At 34.3% G+C, this 22406-nt stretch overlaps 1 protein-coding gene across 1 annotated transcript; it reads left to right on the forward strand.

Moving 5' to 3' along the window:
- The first annotated feature begins 5971 nt into the window (after positions 1-5971).
- On the forward strand, positions 5972-8406 carry Rap1 (RAS oncogene family member Rap1). Its single transcript, XM_068765706.1, has one exon. It carries the CDS (start codon positions 6194-6196, stop codon positions 6749-6751), a length of 558 nt encoding a protein of 185 aa, XP_068621807.1. The 5' UTR covers positions 5972-6193; the 3' UTR covers positions 6752-8406.
- The last annotated feature ends 14000 nt before the right edge of the window (positions 8407-22406 follow it).

A 22406-nucleotide genomic window follows, 5' to 3' on the forward strand; every position in this document is an offset into this window, starting at 1 on the left:
GTGGCAATTCTAAGTAATTTATGCACAAAGTATGTATTATAAAAGATTGTATCCCGGGAAGCGAACCTGCGACCTAGCTGTTGCTATTTTAATTTGCAGTAATCTGAATTTATAAAAAATTTCTTTCTTACTGTTTTATCATTACGTTATTTGATATTTCTAGAACTTTTGATTTTGGATAAGGTGTATTATACTTTTTTACTTATTTCATCATCAATGGCAATTCCATATAATTAATGCACGAAAGAATTATATAAGATTGTATACCATGAATCGAACACGTGACCTACGATCGAAAGTCTCTTTCCTCTATCGCTGGACTAAAACTGCTCATGCTGATACACCCTTTAAAAATATTTTTAAAATTGACATTGTTTATAAATTTAATCATTATTTACTATCTGTTCCTGTTGCATTATAAAAAAGTAAAAGCTAAACATTTAACCTATAATCGTGCTGTATAAGCGTATTAAAACAATTCTAAATATAGTTTTGATGTATTATTCATGTGTATAATTGTATAATTTAGTTGGAAGATTTCAAACTTTGTATTCCGGATTGTATTTCAACGACAGGACGGTCGAATTAGCAAAGTGTTACCCCTGTCACGATGTCAGATGTTTAGGCTCCGGACCTGAATTTATAGCGGCATCCCCGGGACCTTTGTGACCTCTTATATATAAGCACTTATATATAAACATATACTTCGTAGATATGCAATAAGTCAAACATCCGGTAATAATATATACACATTCATCTTCAGCACTATTTCAGTCATAGGACGTCACTGCTGTAGTTGAAAGTTGCCTGTGTCTAGGGTTTTCAGATAACCATACCAATGGTCTTCTGTCACCTTATGAGTGGATGCCATACGCTACGCTTGCCGTTCTGAGTTCTCTATTCCAGAACCTTAAAACACCAGCGTCCATATGATCTACCTTAACACAATGTATTCGCGAGCCCAATTCTCTAGGTATGTTCATCTAAAAGAATTTAGCGAAGGAAGGCGATGTGTGGAAGGATTGTAAATGAAATGAAGAATATACAAGAAAATATAAATAGTGAGAGAAGATAGTGTAAAAGAACTTGTAAAGGATGTCAGAAGAGAACGCTGATAAAAAAAATACTGAAAATTATTTGGAACAAAAGTCCCTGTCATAGATTTAAGATAGGGGACAGACCTCTAAAAAGGGCCAAAACCCCTTTGAGTATGGATTAACAATTCATCAGCATCATTCAAGATCCGTAGCTCTAAAAATTGACGGTGATATAAATCATTCGCAAAATGCAATCTCATTAAATACACTTTAAAGAATGTATGACTAAGAAGAGATCTTTTTAATCTCTCTCTCTCTCTCTCTTTTAAGCTAATAAACTCCCACTGCAAGTCTTCTTAATCTTCAACTCTGAACTGGTAGAGGGCTTAGTAGCCTTGAGCTGGTTACCCTTGACGAAGATACACCGCTGGCCCGAGGCGGCTGTTCTGTTTAGTCTCAAGGAACCCACTTCAGAAGAGAGCAGGTAAGCTGCAGCAAAGGTGAGGACTTCTGTCACTGTATCCGCAGCAGAGACGGAGTCAAGAAGGGAGAGATGTGCGAGTATAAAGATGTAATTTTCTTTCTACACTCCGCAACTAAGCGGACGTGGCGGTGGTAGGCAACGACCAGATCCACTGTGAAGCTGAGGGCGCTAATAATGTCCTGCACTTGTAAGAACGCGCTCTTTTGGTCTTATCCTCTGGGTGATGGATTTAGAGGATTCTATTGCCCTGTACGAGTGGAGTGGTCGAGTAGTACTCCGTGCTAAATTCACCATACATCATATTTATTCACACTACACTACACGACTACAGATGTGTGAAAAAGTTGCCGGGCACTGGCACATAGGAAACATCGTGCAGCTTCACCCGGGGATGCCCTTGGGTTAGATGGAGAAGTCGTAAGGTAAGGTGTGGTACGTTATAGTGCGTCTTTACTTGGGAAGAGAAAGAGACATTGTTTCTTTTCTCTAGCCTACGTGGGAGGCAGTCGCTGCTGGGGATGCGAATGTCTAAAAACCTCATAGTTCAAGTTTGGCAGCTAACAAAGTATCGTAAAATGACTATGTTAGTAAAGAGTATTTTAAACCAAGTGAAGAGTTAAACACATTCCTGTTACTTATTCTGTATTTAAAAAGATTTTGAAACATCGCATTGTTGTAATCAAGGCTTACAATCATTTAGATGTCTTCGTTTCGTCACTTCATAATTAAGACAAGGAAAAATTAACCCCGGAAAATTATTCCGAACAAGTCATCGTCATAATTAGGGAAAATTTAAGATGGCCGATGAATAAACGAAATAAAAGCTAAGCAACCCTTCTGGTGAATGTAATTCACTTGGTTATTATGGGGGCGCACAAATTGTCTCCCCGTGGACCGACCTCTGTGCCAGTCTTTTTTATTTTACCTCCAATCTTCTTTAATGGTTGCAAACATTTGTTGAGCCTGAATATAAAAGAGATGTAATGAAACTGATAGAAAATTATAGTTTAATTTATGTCAAAAAAATCTGGAAATACAACTAGATGAGTCGAAAGAAAACTTCACTATTTGTTTATGCGTGGGTTGACTTCGAAAATAGATGAGTTAATTCAAATAATTATTATTTAGTTTGCAATGTGTACTTTTGTGCATAGTAAACCAGAGGCTGTACCAAATGGAATGCTTTATGGAATACTTGTATTTAAAAATTGACATAGCTATTTATGCATCTTGAGAAATAATAATAAAGAGGTCCCCGCAGTCGCAGTGCATTTTAGTCGTTACTTGAAGTCCATCATCCGTTAACAAAACAATTCTTCTCAATTTACTTGTCTTAAGTGTCTGTAATTGGGCGATAAAATATGCTAGGTACAAGTGTGAGAACTACAATAATAATACAAGGCGTATTTCCAACAATTCAAAAACACTCCGTCATTTTTATGGCCCCGTCAGTGGGGGCCTCTACTTATATATTTTATTTTTGGAACAGGGATATACTTTAAAATGATTTTTTAGAAACTTTTCTATTTTCACCCCTCACTCTCTCTCTCTCTCTCCCATTCTACACAAACTCTTTCTTTCTTCTTCCTTTTATTCTTCATATTTTCTCTATATTGAACTTACTCGGTCATTTGAACTTCACACTGGGTCAGGCCTCCTCCAGCAGAGTCCAAACTTCCCTTTCCTTCACATTTCTTCTCCATTTCTTTCCCCCAATTATTACATTTTGTCACTCCATATATTTCTTCTTTTCTTCCCTTTTACCCATAGGGTTTACTCGACTTGCACTAGATTGTCTATTTCTAATTTACGTTGCGAATTTATTACTTCTATATATCTTTTACCAGAACCCATAGATGTTCCCAAGTGTTCCAATTTTAAATTATATTCTTTTCTTTGACTTAGCTGAAAAGTTATGGTCTCTTTCGCATAATGAGTCCAGCCGATTTGAGGTGGTTCTTTTTTTTAAAGTAACTTATTAAAGCCACCTCCTATATATCTCAAATCATAATTAATGATGTACCATGACTTTTATATCAGTAGTTCCAAGTTTTTATCAATGGCAACTCAAATATGGTGTTTCTTTTATTTATTTATTCACCCCATTGTGTAATGGTAGACTTAATTCGTTACCTTTTAACGTATATAGTGATGCAGACATATACTATATTATTAGTAAGAAGACATCGAATTTTCTGCTAATACTCCACAACTTTCTTTTTGAAAATATAATGGTTTTCTGGTTCTCTAATTCTGAAAGGAAGTAGAAGAATGAACGAAAACAGATTTATGACATAACAGTAAAAGATTATTTGTAGACCGTTCATTTTTTTTCTTCTTTTTTTATCAAAAAATGAAGTTGAATTTTAAGCAATCACAGCTTCCAAAAGACTTTCTCTAGTATATAATAGCCAATATATTATGTAAATTCGATATATTTTCATATATATATATATATATTGGTTCGGTGTACAAATAATACTAAGAATTAATTATTTATTTTTGTAAATTAATTATGTCACAAATAAGTGAACTTCTTCAAATCTATCGAACGATGTATGTCTCGGAAGATCTTACCATTTAAAACTAAAATTACTTTCGAAACTTTTCTTCGTCCTCTTTTTGGCAATTAATAAATATAATATATATTCTTCTGTAGGAAAAATTTAAAAAATTTCATTATATTTATGCAATTTATACGTTATGTCCTATTTTTTTTATTCAGCCAAATGGATTGAAAAAAAAATAAAACAAAATGTAAAATTTGTTTTAGTTCTGTAACATTATTTTTTATCTGTGCGCTTATATAAACATTAAATTAGGAAATATTTATTGTCAATACAATAAATACAAAATAAAAAAAGAAAACCACGAGAATAATTACTGTAATGAAATTAGCGCCTTTCGTCTCAAGCCCGAAGTTGTCAGGGGTATATGACATTTTATATATTATTATTTATAATTAATATAGGCATTTCATATTTGATCTATCTTTACGGCAAAGATTGATCTGAGAGTTTTCTAAATATTAATAAATAATACACAAGTAAAAAATAGACATTTAACGTTTATTTTGTTGGAAATATAACAGAAGTATTGTAGAGTACAATAAACCATTTCATATATACATAATTGAACACGAATAAACATTTTATTGAAATAAGGTTATTGACTTAAACAATCGCATTTATTTTTGCATCTATGCAACAGTTTCTAGAAATTAATACATAAACTATACAGTAGACAACGCGTCGTAGTTCTTGGATATTAACTCTTGAATAAGCATTATAAGAACTGTATCAATATCCGACGGCTTCGGAGCTAATATATCAAAACAATACGTAGGCGTTATTGAGAACTTTGAATGTAGGTAAAAACAGTCCCCAATTCGATTACAAAGAATCGTTTCTCAACAATGTAGCACAAAATCGATAATCTAATTTTTAAGTAAAAATAAATAATAATTGTTTTCAAAAACAAAGTGCCATAATCTTGAGTTCCGATTAATTAATAAAATATAAACAAAAGTAATTTTTATAAACATTAAATCTTTATTCGTAATGAAGTTGCTGCAGGTATTCGTACAAGGCTGTTACAGCTTCGTCGAATTCAGGAGTCGAGAGAGTGTGACTTGCGAGTTTACAATTTTATACCCTACTAGTTAAAACCCAATTTAACGCCCCCTGGCGCGACGGTGTGGTGCCCTTGATGCGCCGTCGTCGCTTCGTTTTTCGAGCATGCAGGAAAGCATATTATTGATTTGCATGAACATATTGAATATTTCACTACGCGCATAACACCGACGATGCATTGATCTTACTTTCTTAAGTGTTTTGTAAATTTAATATGTTACCGGCAGCATATTATTAATGATAATATTTATTTATTAACGTACTGTTAAATTTTTATCCGTGAGATACATAAAAAATAGATAACTTGAATTTTGAATTTTTAACGGATAAAGTCAATATTTTTATTGCAGAGACATCTAGAGTGTTATGAATAGACTAGCATGACATAATGTTACTACAATAAATATTTTTTGCTTAGTTTCTCAACCTTGGCTATTTTTATAAAATAAAACTTAAAAAAAATGTAGAAAACTATGCATAGTTTCTTTATTATAATATATTAGTGAGTGAATTTACAAAAAATATTAATTATGTTAGTTATTTTAGTTTTATTTTATTTCAAACCAGTACGTTTATCTTAATTACAATGAAACCTAAAATATCTGAATATTTGATTATAACTCTGAAATAATTATTTAATAAATAGTTCAGTCCGATAAAATTGTTACGAGCGACATCCCTGCTAATAAATATAATTAAATAATCTGTTTTATCCTTCCGGTCCTACATCCTTTTAAACATTTCAATCAAATCACTTCTCTACAACTCAGTCCCTTTCCAGATATTCTGCTGTTCGTTATTTAGTTTATATTAATATTTAGTGTCAGTGATTTGTTGAAAGCGTCCGCGTCAAGCTCATAATTTTATAACATTTTCACTAATGGCAATTTCATCACAGTGAGACATCGCCCTGCTAACGGTGTCATGGCGGTTTGACTTGGTTAAAGGTTTTTTTGCAATAACTAACTAGTTAATGTGCTTCTTAGCAATTTGATATTTGATTTAAGTGAATCAAATCACGTGTTACAAAATAGTTAATTATGCGTGAATATAAAATAGTTGTGTTGGGCAGCGGAGGCGTGGGAAAGTCTGCCCTGACAGTACAATTTGTACAAGGCATCTTTGTGGAGAAATACGACCCGACCATAGAGGACAGCTATCGGAAACAAGTGGAAGTAGACGGACAACAATGCATGCTGGAAATTCTCGACACGGCCGGGACGGAGCAGTTTACTGCTATGAGAGATTTATACATGAAGAATGGACAAGGTTTCGTTTTAGTGTACTCCATCACAGCACAGTCGACGTTTAATGACTTGCAGGATCTTCGGGAGCAAATCCTTCGAGTGAAAGACAAAGATGACGTGCCAATGGTCCTCGTTGGGAACAAGTGCGATCTGGAGGCGGAGCGCGTGGTGGGCAAGCAGCAAGGTTCCAACCTCGCGAACCACTTCAATTGCGCTTTCATGGAAACCTCTGCGAAGGCCAAAGTTAACGTAAACGACGTATTTTACGACCTGGTACGACAGATCAACAAGAAGTCGCCGAAAGAGGACAAGAAGCCATCAAAAAAGCCTGGTAAATGTATCTTCATGTAAATGTGGATTGCTACAATGCGTCTAGGTATAGAATATTAAATAATTTGAAAGACTTCTCGTACCCGGATTTGGCTCTCGGCAGTTCCAAAAGTTTACTAGGTCGGGTGAGCATTGTTGCTTATCGAATATCTTTAGCATTTGAAGACATGCATGCGTCGGGCTACATGTCGGCGCTGAGGCGCCGGTGGAAAATGCACAGGCATCATGGGTCAGCATTTATCTCCATTCTATTAACGAAAACATCTTTGATGTATTACATTATTATCTCTAGAATAGACTCATTGACTCTGTGCATCATTCACTATTTAAATAAAAATTCCAATTGCATTGTGCGGATGTTACTAGGTTCAGAAGTTCACTAAATAATTAATCAACTTTGTTTTGAGTTTATGATGTTAAGTACACTATGCGAAGACCCTCCGTTGTGTTATAATTACAAAAGTTATTATAAAACAAGATATATACATTATTGTCAACTCTAAATTAGCAATTATTACTAAATGCTATGTATAGGATATTTTAGTATATTAGGTTTGTTTCATGGAGGCTAAATGCAGACAGCACTGTGTCAATTAGACTAAACAGGAAAATAAACATTTAGGTAATTACTTTGTACTAACAAATTGCAATTATTTACTTTAACTCTTGTCTGTACCTCACATACATTTTTATGAACCCGCCTCTGTGTTCACAGGGTTTGTTTTTGTAGTTGTTTTTGCATTCCTTTGTGTTCGGTTGACAGAATGAGTTGTAAAGTCAAGTGCCTTTCCACAAAGTGTATTCCTATATGCACATGTTTATATAGATGTATTAAGAATCAGTTTGTATTGATTGTTTTGCTTTGTAGGTTATCTGTGGGGCAGCATTGTCATAATGTTGACTTCCTTAATTGTTTGTCAGTTGTATTATCAGCATTGCCTCGCTGTCTGCACTTAGCATGCACTAGACTTAATTATTAATCTTCAAACTTCTGAACTGTTAGTATGAGAGTTGGACAGTGAAGGTTCTGTGGAAGCTTGGGTGTGTGCCAGCAGGCCTGAACCATTGTATAATGTTTAATAATTAAGAATACATTAAATTTTTCAGATATATTATTGTCTTGTTATATAATTCAAATGTATCGAAGGAAAGTTGATACCATACTGTTTAGGTCTCAGTATGAACAATTATTAGTGAGCCTTAGGTGAGTGCACCCCACCCAGTGTAGTGTCTCCATTGTCTACCCGGTGGTCTGTACACCATGTGCCACTCCCAACAGACTGTAACCCCTAAGTATTAATAAAAAAAATCTAAAAAAATTATCGTTATTGTAAATGGATTAAAAGTTTTATGATTACTGGCTCATTTTAATGTAAATTTACATCATATGTTTCTGCTGCTAAGGACACTTTGTTAAAATGAAGTAATTACAAAATAGATGTTCCAATATTGTTATGGAATAGATGTTTCCTCCGTATTTGATTCTGTTAAAATGTAAGTTTACTGCACAAGGATATTGGTAACAACTTGATCTGAGTTGAATTATATTTTTATATATATATCATGCAAATTAAGAACTTGTATATTTTTATCTTTTCAATCAATAATCGACATGTACAATAACTATTTTTCTCTTTTTTTTTGCAAATTTATCAATAAAACCAATTTTAAATATAGCACATGTTTTGTAGTGAGTTTTCCTTTGCGTTTTGAACATCAGGGTGTGCGGCGGCGGCGTATCGCCGTGAGTCATCGGGTCCCGCACGCCCGTCGTCAATTGGGACGGAATTTTAATGGAATTAAATTAATTGAAACAACCATTTCACCATCTACGATTATTTTATTTGACTTAAAACCGCTGTGTACGAAAATTTTCATAAAACGTGTACACTAAACTAAGATATGTTGTATAAGTTTTAAAAATGGCAGTGTAACGTGGCGGGCGTATGTCCATATTCTAGTAACACAAGAATTGACACAGTCCAATGGGAATAAACACAATACGCCTTACAACTAAGCGACCTATATATTGCAAACAAAGTGACATTAGAAAAACCGCTCGACTGGATATCTTCACACCCCGTTATGTGAAACAGGGTCTCGTATATAGATCGAGCTCACTGCGGGGGCGCATTACATGGAACTAAATTTTAATTAACTCTTAATTAATATTCAAGCTCGGTGAGACATCTACATTCGTTACATTAAAATACATATTCAGTGTTTGGATCTAAATAATGTTTTTAAATATTGAAACGACCAATAAACGCAGTTTATCAATACACCGATAAACGTACACCAAATGTTCAGTGATAATTATTATCCGCGCATTTGCTATGACACCAGCATGTATGCGTTTGGATACCGGAAATTCATATCTACGACGTTTCATTTGTACGGAACGTTACAACAATCTGTTGTGGTAAACATTGTAAATGTGTGCCTAAAGTTGACAAGCACTGCTACAAGTATAATTGTTACTCTGACATTATATAAACGGACGTTTCGTCGACAGACATAAGACCGTAGCGACATTTTGTGATGGCATATATATATATATAATTTCTGCCCATGTATTCATCATGATATCTCAGGAACCTTAAGGTTTAGATACTTGAAATTTAGTAGAGATATTCCTTTTCCCAAGGTGAGATCAGCTAAGAACGGAACTTACGAAATTCCACTCGCAAGAGGGGTTGTGGAGGAGGTCTTTTATTAGTTCACATCTGTGTCTATTTTAACGAGGGTTCAACGAAACTAAACCCTTTATAAATATTTTTAGTAAAATTATTTTAACTCGGTCATGTCTGTCGAACAAATTTCTCTGCGAGATGTATTTCGATAATTTAAATCATTTAAAATAATTTCAGATCAAAAATTAACTATAGTTCCATATAGATAATAAATTCAAACCGTAATTTCAAAATTGAGGTTAATTTTTTTTATCGATGCTTCCTATATAATTTTAAGATTTTATATAACAATAACGGAACAGTAATAAATTATTAAAACCAGAGGCTCTCATGTACTTGCAATGTATGTAAAACTATACAATTGTAATATAACGAGTAATAATAATTAAATTACTTCAGATTCCGGGAATATCCGCTAGTTTTCAAGTATTTTTCCTCTTGCTCCGTACTGATGACGTCAAATCTACTAAACAATTACAATGTTTAACCGTTTTTAGAGGCGGAAAGTTACAACTAGGTTACAAACAGTGATATATTCCAATAAAATTTACTACGAATATTTTATTCATTATACCTATATGACTAGTAAAGAAGACTTAATGACTAGAAGTTATAGTACCCGGCATTTGATTTGGCACATCGTACTGAAGAGTAAGACTTGTATGAAGTATTGATTTTTTTCTTTATTACATACTGCTTAATTTTGAATGTGTACAATTTAGTAAAAAGCATTACTTTACGATAATAAGGCAATTGCATATATTGTTTCGGATGAAGTTAGTGCTATTGACCCTGAGGATTTTACAACTTCATAGGAACAGAGGCTTCTCCATGCACTCCATATGTTTCTATAGTCATTACGCACAACTGTTTACTGTAAATAATTCTGTGGATATGAATATAGAGTATTTAAACCAATTGTGTTTACAAGAAATTAATATTTCCGATGCGGAAAATATAATGCCAGGTACTATTTTACATTATGTAATTATTTCAAAATTCTTCATATGCCAAACGTTTATATTAAAAAGTTTTTTTAACGTTTTGTACATTATTCTCGCTTGGTCCCGAGAGATAGTTTTATATCTTTGTAATGTAATCATCACTTATATACTGAATCTATAGCGAAGATACTGTGATAATTAAAAATTCAGATACATATTTACCTTAAGTTTATGTGTAGGCTGATTATGGAAAGGACTTCTGTAATGTATTTCAGAATACGTGTGAGACGGAAACTTAAACACAGATAGAGATCTACCTACAATATATTTTTTAAATTTATTTATTAGTACCTGAAACAGCCTCCATAATTATCTAGCATATGAATAAAGAGGCATCTGAATATTCAATCTTACATAAAGTATATATAGGTAACTAACTTTGGTCTCGTCTTGAAGTTATATATGTTAATCATGTTACAAACTGAAGTACGGATCTGCATAATTAAAGTTGCTTCACACGTGAATCTTCAGAGAGCGCAGTTTCATTATAAATTGAACATTTAGTGTAACACGAGCGGCGTCAGTTTGCTGAAGTGTGACGTGACTTTTGTTCCAGTGTTGACCAACATCTGTGTCATGGGCGACCGTGAATATAATTACGTTTTTTTTATTTTTTCGACACCGGATGACGGTGACACGTATATGGTAGTTATTCGTCTGTTCGTTATTCCGACACAGGCCTTTTTACCTTAGTTGCTACTTTACAAATTGCAGCTTATATCATTCTTGGGCAGACATTGAAGTCACAGATTCAAAATAATTTTTTTTTGGCTCTGGCTTACTTTGTTGAAAATGCAGATAACGCAGAGGGCGCTTAGACTTGGACCTTTTTAGCTAGTGAAGCCTAAGAGTTCTCTCAGCTCAAATGAATATTATTTTCCATTTCTTCAAGCATAAATAAATTTATTGGGGGACCGGAAAGTAATGTCGTTTCTGTTGACATATTTTACCCAAAAATTTGATTGATTTTTACCGCTCCGGCATTGATTTTGTATACTAGATGACAGAAGGTTGTTGATTAGAAGTTAAAACTTGTTAAAAGTGTTGTCGTGTGAATTTAACTTAAGAAAACGTCATTACTTTTCGGTCCCAATATAACACAAAAATCACAACTAGAAGAAACATATCAATGTACGGAGCTAAAAAAAGGTACATTCAAAGCGACCAGTGACAAAAATTAAAATAACAAAACGAGAACCATTTCATTCATGTTACATCAACAAGCGGATTTCAACAAAGCGTGAAAGTATGACGGTCGACGTGAACACAATGTATAGCAGTGTATATGTATATTAAATACGCTTTCTTTGTTGAGTCACGACGCGAGACCTTGTAACGTCGTTGATAAAAGCTAAGTGGAAAAATCTACCTACAAATGTGGAACGGCTGCCTTTTGTATATAACTCGAGCATAAGATCACATTTTAAAAATATCACACACATAAATTAAACATATACAGGGTTTATAAAACCTAAAGGGGTGAATGTATAGCTAATTTGTAAAAATATTTAAATATTATCACCCATTTCCAATCACCTTGTCTAAAGTGATCACTCTGAAATTTTGATTATGCTTTTTCTTACTATAATAATTTATTATTTTTAAAACCAATGTTTTCGTTTTTTCTATAGATTATACCTTTAATTGATTGACAACAAATAAGTTATACATTCACCCCTTTAAAGAGTTTGCATCTATCATTCTGGTTTTTGAGTGTCCCATAAATTAACGTCAAAATCTAAATTCTGAATCTAATCTAAATTTTGAAACTTATAAAAAAATGACAAAAAAGTTGTCATTTTTTTTATAAGTTTAACACGATTTTTTAAAACTAGATCGTAGTAATTTAAAGATGGTGCGATAAAAAATACTGTTTACTTTCAAAACCAGACCATTGTTGAACTTGTGGGGACCTTTGAGCTTAGTCACTACATGAAGAGTCAGCCGAAGCGATCTAAGGAGGTCGACAGCCTCATAATCTAGTATATAGCGGTCTGAGTGAAGACTCCTGGAGCCTTTGAGTTTTGCTACCTTAAAAAACCTTTGTATGGATTTATGTTTGTCGTTTAAATAGATACTAACGAAAGTGAATTAATAAAAATAAGTCATAGTAAATAGAACATCACATTCGGCTTGACATTGATTTATGGGACATCCTTTATTATAAATCTTTGACAAAGAAAGCGCCGCGCAAACCGCACCCACTGCAACACTTCTGTACGCGACTGTACGAATTATGAGGTCAATTGAAGTATTTTTGGGTAAGCTTATGCAAAAAAATTACACGTTTATATTCACCGATATGCAATTTAAATATATCAGGTACGGATTTACATTGTTCACTGCAAGGTTAATAAAAATAATCTTGAAACGATTAACTTTATAACGTATGATAAGGATTGTTATCAATGATTACGTAAATAAGTTCAGCGCGTACTTTACAAAGTTTGTACAGATTTAAGGATCAAACCATTTTACTTAAATCAATACATTCTTTATTAGTTAACTAATTGGGCGTTGCATAGATAAATTAATGAAGGTAGGAGAAATAAGTGTACATATAAACCATTGACACCTGCTGCAAGACATAGGCATCCGAAATACCGTACATTTATTTTATTTCCCTTGCTATTGGAGACCTCTTGTTTTCCCTATCTTGTTTTGGGACAGTGTTTTTATTCCTCTTTTATTAATTTTTTCACATCCTTTTTTGTTTTGCGCTCTTGTCATTCCTCTTAAGATCTAACTTTTCTCTTCTTTCATGGCAAGTTTCGCGATCGCACTGTGGTATTATGGTACGCAGGGAACTCTGGATATAAATATGAAAGAGAGGTTACATCTACTTTCACTAAATACTGCTCGAGAGTTTTTATCCTACTTTGTGAGATTGCAAAATATTACAAAGTTGACTTAAAAAGTAAAAAAGTATAGTCAGGTGGATGTGTGATCTGTGGGTGACCTTTTTTAAGAATACCCACAAATCCCGGTCAAAGACAATACCGTCAGCACAGAGTAGCGCCACGTGAGAATAGTGTTCCTCTACCAGAAACGATATTTCGTAGCCGCCTATGTTTAGTATAGTAGCCCTAACTGACCCTGGTAAATGGGTTTTAGTAGAAAGAATGTATGTGTATATGTATAAATTTGTATTTTTAAACTATTAAATGTGATGTGTAGTTTCTTCATACTTCTCTTCAACTATAACACCTTGCGAAGCAGAGTAAAAAATAAAACATTAAAGAAAATAATGAGTTGACTATTAAAATATTAATATGAGTGCTGTTAAAAGTTCAAATGTTGAATGAATGAATAAAATGAATTTTATCCTTAAAAAGATTCCGACTTCAGTGTGCTCTTCATATATATCAGGGCGTGTTTGGACATATTGAAACCTCTTATCAGCTGAAGTCCTGAACGTTTCATAGAACATTATTATTAAAGACTGCTATCGAATGATTTTAAAAACTGGATTTAAGCTTGAGCCTATTAAGATATGTTTTGATTGTAACAGTGTTTAGACAGAAAAACCGCTATATAGTATTGAAAATCGTGTCTGCGCCTGCGCATGTCTATTTAAAACATAAAATGCAACAGCTTAATAACATCAGCTAAGACACATCTAACATCTAGACATATTTACGTCAAAGCCGAGTCAGCTATGATAAAAAATCACTTCCTTCTCATTTCCGGTTGTTGTTCTGACCTCACTGTGCCCATGACTCACCGCCTCCAGACAAAACTTGTGACGCGTTCACACGTTTACTTGATTCAAATGTAGTCCACTAGATTAAATTTATATTCATACCGGTTCTGTTTTTATTCAAATGGATCATATATTTAAACTTCACGTGTACTCCGGCCTTATTAATTTTCGCTAAACCACCAAACAAGGTTTCATTTAAAACATACGTTTACAATGCATTTGATTTTGAACTTTATGCACATAATTTCAGAGTCGACAGTTGTAAAGACATAAATTTGGTTTAAAAAAAAAGACTAATAAAAAAGTTGAATTATATACATATCAATTTAACCGTGTCGACATAGTGATGGAGTACGCCGAGGTGAAATAAGGCCGGATGACGTAAAGATAATTGCCTATAGGTTGCAATGTGGAAATAATTTGCGTATTGCGTTGTAGATTTTGTATTGAGAAAAATTTATACATAACTCCACGTCGTGTACTTGAAATTATACAGGCGGTTTGGTTATAGGTATAAAGGCTTTTAAGGTGTTAATATATAGCACTTCATTGTGAATGGATTCTGAAATAATAAATAGCATAAGGATTTTTTTTAAAATTCATATTACATATTAAAATTATATAGCCCAGTTGTAGAGGAATTAGATCTTGTATATAGAATTACCACTGCTCACAAAGAAGTTTCCAGAGGATAGGCAGCTGCGTCCCCTGCGTACCATAATACAACGCTGCGATCGCCAACAAACCTACCGATCGTGGCGATTATGGTATATACCTCTATAGATATTTTTTAAGGAGGCCTATACAGAAGATTGGAAGGTCACAGAGCGAAAGAGAATGGAAGAAGAAATGTGGAATGAACACCGAATAAAAGATCATAAGATGCATAAATGAATAGTAAGAAAATAAAAGAGACTGTGAAAAATTAAATGAATGTAAACAAAAGTCCCTGTCCCACACCAGATAGGGGGTACGAGAGGCTCCCAATAGTGGGGGCCATATAAAAAAGGAAGCCTATATACCAGAAGCTATTAGCCTGTGTAATTACAATAAAAAAAATGTATTAAATATTTCAGTGTTCACTTTTTACAGGTTTTAGTTCTAAAGTTTTTTGCTGACAAATGAGCTATTTATTCACCTCCAAAGCCTTTACACCTATAAACACATCATGTATATAAATTCACATACCGTACACAGCTACATATAAAAATTGGACAGACAGTTAACATCATAAGTCTGTAACAATGTCACTCGAGTCTTAAAGTTACAAGTGACGATGTGTATACGATTTTTAATTACAAAATAATGTATAATTTTGCCATGTGACTAATCATCGGACGGACAACGTAGTCTAATTTGCTCCTAAATAAAAAAAGGTATAAATCCCCCAACTTAAACGCAACCGAATTGATCCGAACTCTTCAACTCGATATTATCTAAAGATCCTGGATCCTGTTGTAGAATTAACTTCTCGACGCGGTTAACCCAAGAAGGTAGAGTATAGTGTATCTGAAAAAAAAATTAAAAAATGATTATTTTTCGCTTTGTTGCACAGAATTATTAACGTAATACAGGACGATTGGTACAGCTCATTTGGTGAATGTACAGCTCATTTGATGTACAGCTTATTTGTTAAATGTACAGCTCATTTGTTGAATATACAACGCATTTGCTGTCAATGCATGGTGCACCTTATCCTAAAAATCAAATTTCTTTCTTTTATGGACTGGACCATCAATTCTACTAAATGTTATTGTCAGATTTCGCGGGTTTGTTGGCCTAGCCCAAGACTTCTTTTAAAGTAGCGAATCCCAAACCCTCCCGGGAAGCTTTTGAGTTTGGACCGCTACCTATTTTTACCAGATTGGGTAGACGCCGAGCTTTTAGATTGCCCCGTGGAGGCAACTCTAGGAATCCTCGACCAAGGCTTTCCAGGAAAGACGCGACTTTTAACGATGAAGATAAACCACCAAAAAGAAGAAATTTAGTTTATACAGTTATATAAGAAGGACCGGAAAGTAAGTTGTCTGAAGTTAAATTCACACGACTACATTTTAAACAAGTTTTTATATCTAATCAACAATATATTGACATTCGTTATCAACAACTTTTTGCCATCTAAAATACAAATTTTCAGTGCCGGAGTGGTAAAAATCAATCAGGTTTCATGTATATTATGTGTACAAAGGCGACATTACTTTTCAGTTCCGCGAATATATATTTAAAAAAATGGTACAGAATGGAACAAGTAAAGGCGTTTTCAAGTCACGGCGAGACCGCGTGTAACAGGATATATGTATATATCTCCATCTAAAAATAAACACATTCAAAATCAAGATTCACAATCGACCTACACGCGTATAAGATTTAATTCAACACTTTCATATCCCATTTTGTTTACGTCAAAAGAGAAAGTTGAAAACATATAGATATCTAAACCGGTATTGAGATATTGCCATTTATTTTTGCTTTAAATTAGAATACGAGGGCCAAACTGAAAGTTTTTAGAACTGGCAACTTAAAAGCATTATATTAAAAAAATAAGTTTAAATTTTGAAAATAGAACTCTTTACCAATAATATTGAGTATACATTTCATTCATTTGTCATTTGTTTTACGATTTGGCGGCAAATTGAAAATTGTCTGTGCACGTCAGAATGAATTTAAGCCGAGAAAATTTTCGTGCAATGATTTTTTATGACTTTCGATGTCATATAAGTCAACAAGAAAGTTATGATAGACTTCGATTGGCTTTTCACGATGAAGCCCCATCTCGTGCCACAGTTTACAACTGGTTTAATGAATTCAAACGTGGTCGAACTAATCTCACCGATGATTTCCGTGAGGGACGGCCTTCTACAGCAACGACTGAAGACAATATCAGTGTTATGCGGCGTATGATAGAGACTGACAAAAGAGTGACCTATCAGCAGATTCGGACAAGTCTAGGCATAGGTATGAGTCAAGTGCACATAATCCTCCATGAACATTTAGCGGTCAGGAAGCTTTGTGCCCGCTGGATACCGCATAATTTGACCGAGGCTCAAAAACTCCGCCGTGTTGATTGGTGCCGAGAAATGATCCAAAAATTTAACGGAGGTGACTCAAATGCTGTGTTCGACATACTAACGGGTGACGAAAGCTGGATTTACTGTTATGATCCGGAAACCAAAAGACAGTCTGCTCAGTGGGTGTTTCCTTCCGAAGAGTTGCCAACTAAAGTGAAGAGAGGTCGAAGTGTTGGAAAAAAGATGGTGGCCTCGTTCTTCGGAAAGACAGGTCTTTACGCGACAGTTGTCTTAGAGGATCAGAAAACGGTTAATGCAGAGTGGTACACTAACAACTGTTTGCCACTTGTCTTGGAAAAAGTTCGAGAGAAACGACCTCGCAGCAGGATCCTCCTTCGTCACGACAATGCCTCGTCGCTCACCGCCAGGCAAACGATCGACTATTTAGCGACCTCAGACGTGGAATTACTGGGTTACCCGCCGTATAGCCCCGACCTCGCACCCTGCGATTTTTATTTATTCTCGAAAATAAAAGAAAAACTTCGAGGAAAACATTTTATGGACGCCGAAGAAGCAGTGGCTGCGTTTCAAAACGCCGTCGAAGAGACCCCTAAGGCCGAGTGGGCAAGGTGCTTTTCTCAATGGTTTCATCGAATGCAGCGATGTATTGATGTAAATGGACGCTATTTTGAAAAGTTATAATAAAACTAATAACTTGCTAGAATGCTTAGTTTTTGATTTTCTAAGAACTTTCAGTTTGACCCTCGTATATCAACTGCTTTTTTGCCACTGGCAAATGCTGTTTGTTGATATTATAAACTTCACAAAGTTTTGAACTGACTGGGCGGTGGAGTAACTTGGACCTGTACAGTTGCTGAGCAAAAAGGCTCTTTTAAAGGCCACGAAGTAAACTTAAGCCAATGTTGAATCTCCTATCTAAGCGATCTAGGGACTTGACTCTCTTCCGATCTGGTAATATTTCATGTGATGTATCCGAGCCGAGTTCTCCGAGGGAGACGTTGTAATAAGTTACATAATCGAGGTTCAAGCTAAGTGCTTTCAATACTTGGATCAAGCACGCGGAATCTTTTAACCCTTAAATGCACAATGATGAAAATCTGCAACATACCACTTAATATTATAAATAGCAGTAAATGCATAGTGTTGTATAGCTGCAACATAAGGTATTTAAATATTTTCCTTTGCATTGTAGTGTATCTATCTGCAAGATATATATTTTTTTAAAGTATAAATAAAAGTCATGCATTTAAGGGTTAATATCAATAACAATATAGATCCAGATCGTTAAAAATCTTATTTGAAGGCTGCAAAATAATTAGCTGAGTTGGTCGATCCATATCGACCGATAGACGCCATCTGCAAGACATAGACTTAACTAAATGAACGTCACGATGTTCGGTATTACGGTCCCCGCATCCAGAGGTTTTCCCAAACGTACCCATGTTGGGCGCCACTAGAACCTTCCGGCCCCAACGAGCGTCATTTGCGCGGGCGATGTGCCCCGCCCACTGCTACTTTAATTGGAGAAACTATTTAAACTACGTCCATGACCTTGGTTATTCTCATTCTGATTCGATTTTGCAGCGAAGCTCCGAGGATAGTCCTCTCCATTGCTCTCTACGTGAACTTGAGCACTCTTATAAGGCCTATATATGAAAGCAATATGACTTCTAGTACAATAGCCACAGAAAAAGAATCTTGGCTTAAGCTGTAGCTCGAATTGCGTTCAGCGTTCAATTAAATCGGTTAATATTTCAACTAATATATATATATGTATATTAACCAAAGAACTATTGTACCAAGAATTCATAATTATTATATATAGTAGTGATATAGTAGTGAGATAGCTCATAATTATTTCATACAATAACCAGTCGGTTAGATCCGCTCAGCGGTAGAAGTCTGAGACTTGATATAGTAGATCGCCGATTCGTTTTCCGGGATAATCTTATATAATTCTACTTTGTGCATTAATTACGTAGGATTGTCACCGCTCACAAACAAGTTTCAAGAGTACAGGCAGCGGCGTTCTCTTAGTACAATACTGCGATCGACATCCTGGCTGCCAAGCGTGGCGATTATGGTACTTTACCCCATAGATATCTTTGGGAGAAACCGATTCCTTGCAGTGGAGCGAATATGGGCTGAAACGACGGCTACATACATATAACTACATATATATAACAGACTAACACTATGTCCAATAAACTTAACAAAAAGAAAGGAATATAAAAAAAGAAAAAGACTAAAGAATAAAAAAATATTTTTGGTGATGATTTTTTGCATTGATATAACTCTAATGAATTTCAACACGTAATATTAAAACATATGTTTATTATATTCTCTTGAGTCGTAATACCATAAATATATCAAATCAATTTTAATATTCATACTAAATACTAGAGAAATTATCATTTTTATTCACCAATGAAAGTTGATCGGTAAATATTTAAATAAATGTAATTCTTTGCACATTAAAAAACAACTTTTACTTTAAACGGATTTGTAAATTTAATTTTTTCACACGATAGCTTGCAAATAAGTTTACTGTACGCGGGTTGCCGTATCCGTAGGTGTTTGGTTCGATTCCCACCGCACACTACGATGTACATAAGACCTACTTATTTAACAAGTGCCTCGCTATCAACTTGTTTCGTCGGCGTAGTCTAAGAGTCAAGAAGGGGTGTGAGATGCATACCGTGCTTCAATATTACGTGCATTTTAATAAGTTATAGATAAGTATATAAATGCATACATACATGGTTGATATTTTTTTATGAGGCCTCCGCTATTGGGACCTCTCCTTCCATCCCTATTTTTTGGGAACAGGGTTTTTTATTTCTTAACAATTTTTTCACATGATTTTTTTTCGTCCTCATCTTCCATAGTTCGCAATATCTTTTTTTCTTCCTTCTATCATTCCATAATTCCATCTTCCTTTCTCAATCATTCCATACCTTTCATCCATCCTCAAACACTTCAGTTGTATTTTCTATTGCAGTATCACAGCTTTATTTAGTTTATTTATTTTTGTCATGTACATCAATTTTACATTTTTTATTTTAATTTTAATTAATCTATCTTAATAAGATTAAATATATAATAAGACAATATTTTATGTTTTTATGATTAATAAAACATGGTTGATATTATAGTGTACACGTGGGAAAAAATCGTTAAATTTTATTAAAACAGCAACTGTTATATCGTTACGAGCAGGAGATAGCTTATTATTTTAGTGTTCAAATAATCGTCGATTTAAAAGCGCATGTGAATGCCCGCTTGAATAATGACATTTTAATATTTAATGGATTCAGGCGTTACATTGCGGAAGTCCATCCTAAATAAGAAAGGACCAATATCTAGCCACCTCCGCACATGCAGTGGTTGTCGTGCACTCGGTGTTTAGCACTAATCTGTGTAACAACGCCTGAAGATGCCCCGTGGAGGGGTGAAACACGTGTTGAGTGAATTTACGGTGGCGGTTGTGTAGTTGGCATTGTCTGTCGCATGCGCATTTACGAGCGGGCTGGCGGGCGGTGCACTTTCATGCACGACAACCACTGCATGTGCGGAGGTGGCTAGATATTGGTCTTTTCTTATTTATGACATTTTATATTACGAATTAATTTTTGAATTTTGAAAACATTAATAAGTACTTTACAATTAAATAAAGTAAAGAAAAAATAAATTGTATCCTATATTTCAACATGTTACGTCGAGTTCCATAGTCATGGAACGTGTGATAACACGCCTAACAATGTACGCAACAAACATGGTCATTTTATATCTTAAACGAAACAATTTCGTAACGAAATTTGTCGTGTTCATGTATGACATGCATATTTATGCATACGTACATCGCCTTATTGCGCATCAGATTTGCATATGCAAATAAATCCTCTCAATAGCGCGGCCGTTGGCGAATGTAAAAGTTTCTTCTTCAAAACAAACTTGCTATTTACTATGAAACAATATTATTATTTATGGTATAAATTCTTAAATTTTGTTAAATAGATTAAATATAATTAAAAAAATAAAGAATCATTCTAATAAAATCAGTAAAGTCAATGCGTCAATCGTAGCCATGTTTTAACTAACACATGGTTGCACAGACTTATTAAGACTAGGGGCCACTCGGGCAAATCATGAACTGATGGCGGGCGTAAGTATAGGTAATTAAAGAGAATAAAGAATTGATAATAATTAGAATTCAATATTTTTCGAATGAACGAGAGTTATTATTTTTGCTGTCGGCGGGCCAGCAGTATTTGACCGGCGGGCCGCGGTCTGAGCATCCATGGCCTAACATAATGTCTAAAATTATTTTGGTCAGTTTTTTAAATGGTGACTAAATCAGCGTTACCTCTTCTCGCTGTCGTAATCGCTTTTATTTTACAAAACTACATTTGGCAACATTGCGTTCCATTTTTAAATTAATTTTTTAGGTCCCATCTGGGACAGTATATGTTGCATTTCTTCGGATGTTTAGCTCAACTCCAAATTTCATTACACTACAATAATTATAAGAATTTTTGGGACAAAAAATATTCTCATCCTGACTGCGCTCAGTAATAGAAAAACCCCAATACATTGTGCGCAATATATCTTCGCTATAAAAATTAGAATTTTATAAAATAAAATCAATGAATTTAGTATTAATCAATATCCAAAAAAGCAATCCTAGTGACTATTCAAACAAATATTACATTTTTTTTACTTATCGACTTCCGCAAAATTACGCCTGATTCCATTAAATATTATATTTTAAATTATCCTGGTAAAAATGGCCAGTAGGAAATATAAAAATATTAATACATTGTCTCTTATTGTGTTCATTAACATATGTATAAGATTGTACATGCCATAATTTAAATTTAGAAGCATAAGAAATATAATTACGATAATTCAATACCAGGATATAGCGCGTTAAATGTATAATAACATTATAAATGCGCGTACTTTGAACCAATAACAACAATTGTGATACGTAATAGTTTGATTACCGAGCGTAGGTGGTGTTTATTGATAATTTTCTTTGAAGGGATTTTTTTATTCTAGAAGAATTCACAGACAACGGCATCTGTATTCCACATATACGAAGGAGGCACGTCCTATTGTTCCTGTTTTCTCTAAAACTCCTTGTTTTTAGATTGATTTATTTTAAATCCAAATCGATAGTGGGCGGGGCCCATCGCTCGTCTATGATCACGGTATGTTCATGATCGGCGACGAGGCGTAGGTATG

This window comes from Battus philenor, unplaced genomic scaffold, assembly GCF_028537555.1.
Source record: "Battus philenor isolate CCGP_79_NKW_IND1 unplaced genomic scaffold, ilBatPhil1.0.hap1 SCAF_10, whole genome shotgun sequence".
Taxonomy (NCBI): domain Eukaryota; kingdom Metazoa; phylum Arthropoda; class Insecta; order Lepidoptera; family Papilionidae; genus Battus; species Battus philenor.